The 9,464-nt window shown below is 38.8% G+C and overlaps 1 protein-coding gene across 7 annotated transcripts in view; it reads right to left on the reverse strand.

Moving 5' to 3' along the window:
• DAB2 (DAB adaptor protein 2) overlaps positions 1-9,464 on the reverse strand; it is a 92,055-nt gene that overhangs the window by 18,326 nt on the left and 64,265 nt on the right. For 5 of the 7 annotated variants that reach the window (XM_037730444.1, XM_017505910.2, XM_017505907.2 and 2 more), the window contains exons 2-5: positions 3,628-3,820; positions 2,656-2,795; positions 1,798-1,896; positions 504-635 (exon numbers count right to left, since the gene is read on the reverse strand). In XM_037730444.1, coding sequence (XP_037586372.1) covers positions 504-635; positions 1,798-1,896; positions 2,656-2,795; positions 3,628-3,718 — 462 coding nt within the window. In that variant the 5' untranslated portion in view covers positions 3,719-3,820. Of the gene's footprint in view, positions 1-503; positions 636-1,797; positions 1,897-2,655; positions 2,796-3,627; positions 3,821-8,554; positions 8,642-9,464 lie in introns of all 7 variants that reach the window. The other 2 variants (XM_037730446.1, XM_017505908.2) reach the window with 1 other exon arrangement.

The following is a 9,464-nucleotide window of genomic DNA, read 5'->3' on the forward strand; positions in this document are numbered from 1 at the left end:
ATTTTAAAACTCCTTACTACCCTCCCCTGGCTTATAGGAGATTACCACTGACCCAATCCCCACTCTTAGGTACATAAAGGACAGCAGGGTTAATAAGTATTTAGACAAAATAAGAGGTATCACAACCATTTTTGAAGTCCCTTTAAGGTTTCTGAGAGTAATTCACCATTGTTCTGTAATCGGCATTAACTGTATAAGAAGGTCCATTCTCACAATCCTGTGCCAACAGCAGTATATGGCTATCAATGACATTTTAAAAAGATTCATAAAAATAGTCATTCTCTGAATCATTATTTAGCCTTCCAATATCCAATTGTTTCTATCCAATTGTTTTATTGGAATGACTAACCAATAGTCATTCCAATAAAAATAGTCATTCTCTGAATCATTATTTAGCCTTCCTATATCCAGTTGTTTCTAGTAAATTTTCCAGTTGAGTGACAGACACTCCAATGCCGAACAGAGAACAAGTCCCCATGTTTATGTCAAGACTTAGAACTCACCTGCTGCCCAGTTTTTATGGCAAAAAACTGATGCTGGCCTTCTCCTCCACACACGTAACCAAATGCCCGGTTGTCTGTCACATCACGGGCAATGAAAGAAATCTTATTTACTGGATGTTCATGCTCTATTACCTTAAAAAGAAACACAAAGAGTAGTTCATTAAGAAAACTAGAATGTATTTGCAGGCTAGCACACCTAAGCCTCAGACACATATATGGAGGTATATATGAAAAGGTTAAACCATTTGAAGAAAGATTTTTAGTTTCTGGTTGAAAGCTAGAGTATTAGTCTTGCTAGAAAGGGCTCCAAAAGAACGGAAGACTAGAAAACAAAAGTGGGAAGAACGTCTCTTTGTAAAATATTGATACTAGGCCGGGGGCGGTGGCTCAATCTCAGCACTTTGGGAGGCTGAGGTGGGTGGATCACAAGGTCAGGTGTTCGAGACCAGCATGATCAACATGGTGAAGCCCTGTCTCTACTAAAAATACAAAAATTAGCTGGGTATGGTGGCATGCAACTGTAATCCCAGCTAGTCTGGAGGCTGAGGGAGAAGAATTACTTGAACCCGGGAGGTGGAGGTTGCAGTGAGCCAAGATTGTGCCACTGCACTCCAGCCTGGACAAAAGAGCAAGACTGTCTCAAAAAAAAAAAAAGTACTTTACTCTCCCTACTTTAAAGACGTGATGCCACATGTCTTTAAAGCAAGAAAGGAAGGACGGACTGAGGATTAGAAGATCAAGTGAAGAGGAGACATTCAGCCCTTAAGCCCAGCCAAAATAGGTCTACTTTCCCAACTCAAAGACAAACTTAAATGAACAGCATAATTAAGCTAGGAGTGTTCATAGGGATTCTTTGGTGATGGCTCAGAGTGGCCAAGGAACCATCCTATGTGTTAATGGAACAGTATTCCCAGTATATTCTGGAGGATACCAGAATACATTATATATATATATATATATATATATATATATAAAATCTTTTTTACTTTATAAAAATATATATTATATAAATAATTTTCAAAAAAATGTATTTATCTATATTATATATATATATATAGATAAGACTAAGTCTAGACTTAGACTCATGGTTATTATAGAACATAAATTCAAAATAAAGTATCTTGTCTCCTTACCTCCTATTCTGTTCTCTGCCTGTTACTTCTGGAGATGTAATATATGCTATGTTTGTTCCCTACAGAACTTAGAGAAAGAAGAAGGGGAGCCGAAATTCAAGGAGCAAATTGTTGGTCAGACTCAGGTGGTCAGAGAGGTATCAGCAAATGTCAATTCTTACCCCAGTTTTCTCATCAATTATTTTTATCCCAGAAAGGGAAATATTGACCCAGATCCTTTGTTTATGTTGTCCCTGAGACCGACCAGCTGCTGCCATTCCCTGATGAGGTTGGAAAAACAGGAGAAATCAAATTTTAGAAAACACCCTACAATGCTTTTAATATTAAACTTTTCAAAGTCAGTCCGCTTTGTTTTCAGCTTGGTTTGCCATCTCTGAAAAGATTCAGCAATTTTCATCAGGGACAGCAGGACAGCATAGAAGATGTTGAACCAGGGCATCCCTTAGTTAGCTATGCGAACTCAGACAAGTCACTGTAATTCTCTTGGCCTCAGAATACTCATTGGTAAAGTTCAACTAGAAGATCTTTAGAGATGCTTCTTCTAGGCCTTGAACTATTGAATAAGTATTATTTATTTATTTAAATTTTTAAATTTAAAAAAACAGAAAGGCTAACACTAAGAAATACCAGTGTCAAAGTAGAATCCTGAATTTTATCAGAACAATTCCCAGGTCTAAAACAGGGTATTCCCTGCTCTTCACATATAGTAAGACAAACAATGCACACATTTGCACACAGCTTTTATAGGAATAAGAATAGGCTCAGTTCATCCTAATGTAGAGTTTGCCGGAAGGAAAAGGCATCTAGAGTCCTGTTCTACCTGATAAAACGAGGTCTCTAGGACAGCCCTCCAAATATGCAAACACTCACGGCTTCTCAGAAAATGGGGCGATACTGATGGATAATGTGATTAAAAAGTGTCTCAAGTAATTGAACATAGGTCAACAAGAGCTTCTAATATAATTCCCTCTTTTGGACTTTTGCTTAATATACAGACAAAGCATTCATTTCCCTTTTACCTTTAGTTTCATCATAGAGTCTTGGCTCATTTTATCCCCTCTTGCATCTGGCACATCATCAATGCCAATCAGCTTGGCTTTATATTTTACACCATCACCTTTGAACCTCGCTAAGAGATATTCATCTGTCTTTTCAGGGCCTGAGAAAAGAGAGGAATACAGGATAAAGTTTACACTTGAATGCCAGTTCTAATTATGACCAAATATGCTCTAGAATCTCTAAAATCTAAGTAATATAATTCCTGATTATACTATAGCTGATCATATATGTGCTATTCTATCCTGTCTTATGCTTACTTCCTTTGAGCAAAATCATGTTCCACAATAAACTGTGTATGGAGTTGGTGTGAGGAGAAAATAAACTCTTAGAAGTACAAAATTGACAGAATAATGGGAAACTTACGGGAACATGGAAGGTGGGAGTTAGGGACATTGTTCATCATAGCTTTTTTTAAGGCTTTAAAAGAATGTAAATATGATAATATACATATTTTTAATGTAAGAAAAATAAGCTGACAATTTACCAACATTTTTAACTATCAAAAAGCAGAAAGGAATTATGGGTAAGTTCTCTTGAGAATTATTAAGATAATTATCCCATCTTTGTAACGTCTTTTGCTCCTCTTAAAAGGTCTGTGTAGTTCCATTCCCAATGAGCCCACTAAAACCAAATGGTAAATGAATTACTGAAAGATAATGATATAATAATTAATGATTGCATTATTAACTGAACAAGATGCTATGAATATTTCCCAGCTGGACCTAAGTGGGTGTAATAGCAGATTTCCAGAGACGTCTTATTACATGTGGGATGAACCAATGTCTTCTGCCAAAGTACAGAACTTTCCTATTAGGAGAACTTGAGACGAAGCTATGATAAGAGCCAGCCCTTACTTTATTCTGAATCTCACATTTCTCCAGGATTAACCACCTCTAGCTTCCTTCCTTGGCTTCAAGAGGCTTTTTCTATACCTTTCTTTTTCTCCTTCTTTGAGGGTGCTTTTGGCGCGGCCTGTTGGTCGGGCTGACCATTGGTTGCACTTGTTTCCACTTCGTTAGACATGGCAGGAAGGCAGGCAGCAAACCCCAGCACCAGTGGACACTTGGTGACACCAGGCGATCCCCAATGGAGAAGTCTCAAATAAACATAACCTCCCACAGACACCTGTAGGCAGAGTTTAGAGGCACAGTGAGATCAGAACACAGCAGACCCAGACTTGATGCCAGAATAGGCTTACACCTAGTGACTTCCTTTTGTAGTTCTTTAGACTCATTTTGTTCCTTCTCCTGCCATATTAGACTGAAGGCTGAAAGCAGGGGAGTGGGTAGGACCATTTCCTTTATAGTTTCCAAAATGGAAAATGTGTGCTTATTAGGTTTTTCTTTAAGGACTTGATATCTGGTAACATTTAATGATTATCTAGCTAAGTAGATTTTTATGCCAAGAAAAGATAGGAATTGAAAGCTTGCTAGGTTTCATAGCAAAACAGAAAGAAATCGAATGCTGAGCCTTGATTGCAAATGCCACTTCAGATCGGGCATTATAAATTTCAATTCTTCGCAAAATTGCTTAACTGTAAAGGCAGTGACAAGAGTAGAGCTATGAATTTTATCTTACTCATATTGTTAAATTTGTTTTAAGTATTAGGCTTCTGCATATGATCTCCAGGGCTATCCAAGCACTATAAAAGGTGTCCATTTTTGCCATTAATACTTATTTGTACCAGGGAAATAATGGATTGATGGGGTGCCGATTATGCAATTCATCTAATATATTTTTACGTTGTTATTCAGCAACGCCATCCTCCAAACAGTCTGTCATGTGCTCTCACAACCTCTCCCCTACCCTCAATGTATCACAGCAGGAGAAACAGGAAAACGCAATCATTGTAACCACACAGAAGTGAGGTCACTTTCCAAAAGGTTCCTTCACTTTCCAGGAGTCAATGTTTCTACATAGCTGTGGAGAGAGCTAGAGTGAGTGGATTAACTTTCTGCATTGACTGATGACCAAAGGCAAAGAAAAGCCATTCATTGTTTGTAATCCTATTAAGACACCCTATGGGCTGGCGCGCTAACCTCCCTACAACCCCGCCCCCACCAAAAGCCCTCTTCATTCCATGCCTATAGTACCCATTTAAGTGAACATTTTAATCGAAGGACCAAGCCCACCACATGGGAATATCTGTCGTTTGTTAGATACTTAAAGAGCATCTAAATAAAAAGTAAGTCTTAGGTTTTTGCTCAATTTAAATTGCACTTAGCTTGCTTTACATGTTTTCTTAGGGGTCAGTACTTAATTTCTTCCTGAGGTTTAAAATAGTCTTTATAATCTGAACAGCCTTTAAATACATACATTCATGCAATCTGTGTATGAGTAATGTTATCTGAATGGCTTCACTTGGAGATTTAGTGATTAATTTTGCTCAAAGATGCCTGGCTGGTTGGCAGCCAGGAGACAGTCTGTTTACAGTTGAAAGTCTTACACAGCAAAAGACTCAAAGCCATACTTAACTCAGAACTTATGTGGGCACCAGGCACTATTAACCTTTTACTCGTATTCACTCTAAAAGATTCATAGTAGTCCTATGAGTATTACTGTATCATGACATTTCATTTTCCAGAGGGAAGGCCAAAGCACAGACATTTTAAATGACATAACTTCTAAGTGGTAGAGCCAGGCTTGTAATCCAGACTGGCCCCAAGCCAGAGCTCCTTAACACAGCAGTGACAAATCTCATCTGAGAAGCTGTATTCCAGCACAGCTTCACATTGTCTTCTTGAAATACACATGCCCATTGCATGATTTACACACAAATCTATTTGCTTGTCTGTCTACACCCTGGACTATAATCTCCCTGAAGGTAGGACACTCATTTCTCAATGTCTGGCATATAGATGGCATTCGTGTAGATGGTGATGAGGACAGTTGTAGCTATGTGTATTTTCTTTCTTGCTTGTTATGTGTATACACTGGTATCTATTATCTATTTTCTTATCTATCTTCTCTTTTAATGTAAGTATTTTTGATGTTAAATGTATGATTTTGTCTTTAGGCAGTGAATTATTCAGATGGGACCGTGACTGAAGTGTAGGGTTGGCTCATGTAGCCCAAAGACACTGTTTCCCAGAAATGAATGTGAAGCCTATTGGGTCTTTGCAGCTTTGGGGTGAGGGTGAGAACATCTTCCTCTGAATGAAAGGCAGTTACAGCTTTTTAGATGGAAACACTTGTGTTGCTATCGGGGGAGCAGTTGAAAAGTGTGGAAGAGTGAATGTGGATGCTGAGTAGCTAGAGGGGTGGTCTCTGTCATTTATTAAGTTGTCTCAGCTTCAGAACCACCTCTGTATCCCTGGTTTGTAAAACCAGAGCTAGACTGTGCAAAATTCCTGCCTTGCCCGCTGGCTGCATGTCAGTTCTGCCAGTAAGGGGCGCTGGAGAAGGAACTTGCACACTGCTTGCTCCTCCTGCACTTCCTTACAGCTTGGGGCTCCTGGGGGTGTGACTCTAGTAGAGCTCCATCACTCTAGCAGCAAGAGCTTCTTCCTAAAACAGCCCCTGAATCCAGCTTTATTTAACTATTTAAACTATTGTTTAAAGATACTTGCAGAACGAGCTTCATTGTGCCTCTTTTGGAGACACCAGCATCAGTCCTCTGGTGTACTCTCTCCAGGCCAACAGGTCCCAGGTCCTCAGAGCGTAGGGACTCCAGTCCTAGCTGAGCAGCACTCCCTTCGCAGAGGCCTCAGGAGCAGCACCATGAGACCTTCTTCTCCAGGCTTATAAACGCTGATGGTTCTAATGCCTTACCTTTGTCCCCTCTGCCCTAGAGGTGGTAGCTGCTTTCTGTAGTTTATTTATCCAGTGATAACTTGCTCCTCTTCTCTCAGTTTTCTAGCTAACAACTTTATACCTAGTTAACACTTAATATCTGTGGCCATACAATGTTTAATATCTGCATGAACAAGCCTGATTTTGGAAGCTAAACAGGGTCAGACCTGGTTAGTACTTAAATGGGAATTAATGCTTAACATGAACATCTTTTAAAATAACTGGTGTGGACTGAACTCCAACTGACACAATGGTAAGGCTAATCTGTTTTGATTTTCCAGATCAAAAAACTATTCTTTAAGGATACCCTAAATGTGGCAGATTCAAGTGTTTCATCTGAATGTTAATCCTTATATGTTTTTTAAAGCCATATTATTTTGGGTTTCAAGGCCATATTTATACACTTTGATGTCTACTTTTAACTTCCTAGGCCAAGAACAGGAACCGTAACAATGCATTCCAAACAGAATATACTCTGTTTTCTTCATGGGAGGCAACTGAAGTATGTGTGTGGCTATACCTTCAGGTCTGTCTTGCTTAGGGCAGTATTCTGTTGAGTTCATCAATGTATGTGTTGATTCTAACCCAGTAAGAATCACTGGCTGAAAAAGTGACCTGGGCTTAAGAGTTTGTTGCCCATCTTTGAAGCCCGATATCATACTTTACTACAGGGTATTATTTCGGACATGAAAAGACTTAGCTAATTAAATTTGGCAATTTGTATTCTAACATGAGTCTATTTTGAAAGAATTTGAGAAACGCTAAAAAGCACTTTGAGGGGTTAGTGGGGAGGGAACGGTGGCCTGTGGGTTTAGTCATAAAAGTAATACAAGACATACCTCAAGACCAGGTATCAAATCTAGTGCTGGCAGACTCCACCAAATGGAAGGGTTCTGAGGTGAGTGGTGTTACCTTGCTATAAGATTTTATAGCAAAAATTTCTCTCTTCAGATATTTAAATACAGCTTTTCATAGCATTAGGATTGTTTTAAAGGTATTTGATTTCCTTCGACTATATCCTTTCGCTATTTGGGAATGAGCAGTTCCAAGGGACAAGGAAGAAAAAAATACGGAGGAAAAGTGTCTGTAGCATAAATTCCCGGAAGAAAATGGATGTGTATGTTGAGTTGCAATTGGCAAGGGTAAACCTCCATTGTAGGCCGTACAACTTAAAATGTATCTATCTCTACTTCCTGAAACGATCAGAAGGCAGACTCTGCACATAGGCTCCAAGACTATAAACCCATTTACAAAAGAAATGTTCAAGACTTATTGCAAGATTTTAACAAAAGTGTACATCCAGTTACGCATACACCAGAGTGATAATTCACCTTCCTCGCAAGGTTTAAAGAGCAAGTCCCCATCACAGACTTGTCAAACAGCCAAGTTATCATTTAACATGTGGCAGATAAAGGAAGGCTCGCTTACAGACTTAGATCCCTCTGTAGAGAATATTCGGCTTAAACTTAGTATTCAATATTCAAATGCATTACATTTGAATATTGTCACTTGTATCCATAACACTTTTAGCAGAGTTTTTAAGGAGTTGAATTTAAAAAAGGGGTCAGGCCTGGAAAAGGAATGAGGACCCTTTTAAAAGGGTATATGTGTAACTGGATGTACACTTTTGTTAAAATCTTATAATAAGTCTTAAACATTTCTTTTGTAAAGGGGTTTATAGTCTTGCAACCTATGGGCAGAGTCTACCTTCTGATCATTTCAGGAAGTATAGATAGATACATTTTCAAGAAAAGATCCCTAGTTAATTCCTTTGATTACCTTCCCAAACTGGGGCTCTGTTGAAGAAAGTGTCTAGCTTATGTTAAGCAATGGAGTCTGTTTTAAAGCTCTAGGATGGTAAAAAGTTTCTTATAAAGAGAAGCAGGTGAGTGTAGCACAGGAAGGAAGCATACAGTGTTCTCCCTTGTTGGGTATAGTCTCACGGCCCTTCTGTTCAACAAGTGCAAAATTAGTCAGGAAATACACCCAAAGGGTGTTGTCACTAGGCAAGGATTACACATTGAAGCTCAAAATCATATAAAAAGGCTCGCAAACACAGTTCCCTACCTAAAAGTAGCTTTTTTGTTATCCTGATTCTCAGAGACAGGCTGTTTCCTTCATCCGAAGATTGAAAAGAGAAGTAAGATGACACATCTGAAAACAAAGGAGGATCTAAAGTTATCGTATAGTCATGACTCCTTTTCAAGACCTCAGATATAACAGAAAGCTGTAAAGAAAACTCTGCTATATGAATAAAATTAGCTTCCATTTGAGTGAAGATCTCTAACTTGGATTTTGGACTTTATACAAATCTCCCTGAAAGAATGCAGAGACATCCCCCTTCCATGGTACTAGCGTCAGATGACTATGAGAGATTCTGGAGCTTGCAACATCTCTCCTGGTTTCTGAGAAGGCTCTTAGAAATGTATTCCGGAAGAGTGCATGAGTCATATCAGAATGACTATGGGCTTTGCAATAATAAAAATCAGCTATTTCTTAGTCCCTAAAGTGATTCATAAAAAATGCCTGGTATTTTGAATCCTTGAATTGCCAGCACGGTGAGCAATGACGTCTAGGCTTTGTAGGGGTAAAGCTGGCCGACATCTTTCTTATATATCCTTGCCCTTTGTACCAGTAGGAATGTGTTGGTATTAGCAATGGTACTACTTAAGGATTCCAGGGTTTTCAAGCAATGTCATAATACAAGTGTCAACCATTCTTTCCTGTGACCCCCAAACCTACCTTCTTACCCTAATTATACAGAGCAGGCAGGAAAAGTGCTTTGTCGGTCTCAAAATGCTGGTAAAAGGAATAACTTGAGTTAAGGACTTAGTGACAGCCCCATTCCACAGATGGTAAGGAATTTATTTTTAACGTTAAGGGGACTGGGACAAACACCTAGTATACCAACCACTAAGAACATTTATCCCCAAAGCCCTATGAAACAGAATGTGTCTCTACTTTTTTTTTTTTTTTT

The sequence above is a fragment of the Cebus imitator genome, unplaced genomic scaffold (assembly GCF_001604975.1).
Source record: "Cebus imitator isolate Cc_AM_T3 unplaced genomic scaffold, Cebus_imitator-1.0 Scaffold344, whole genome shotgun sequence".
In the NCBI taxonomy this organism is placed as follows: Eukaryota; Metazoa; Chordata; class Mammalia; order Primates; family Cebidae; genus Cebus; species Cebus imitator.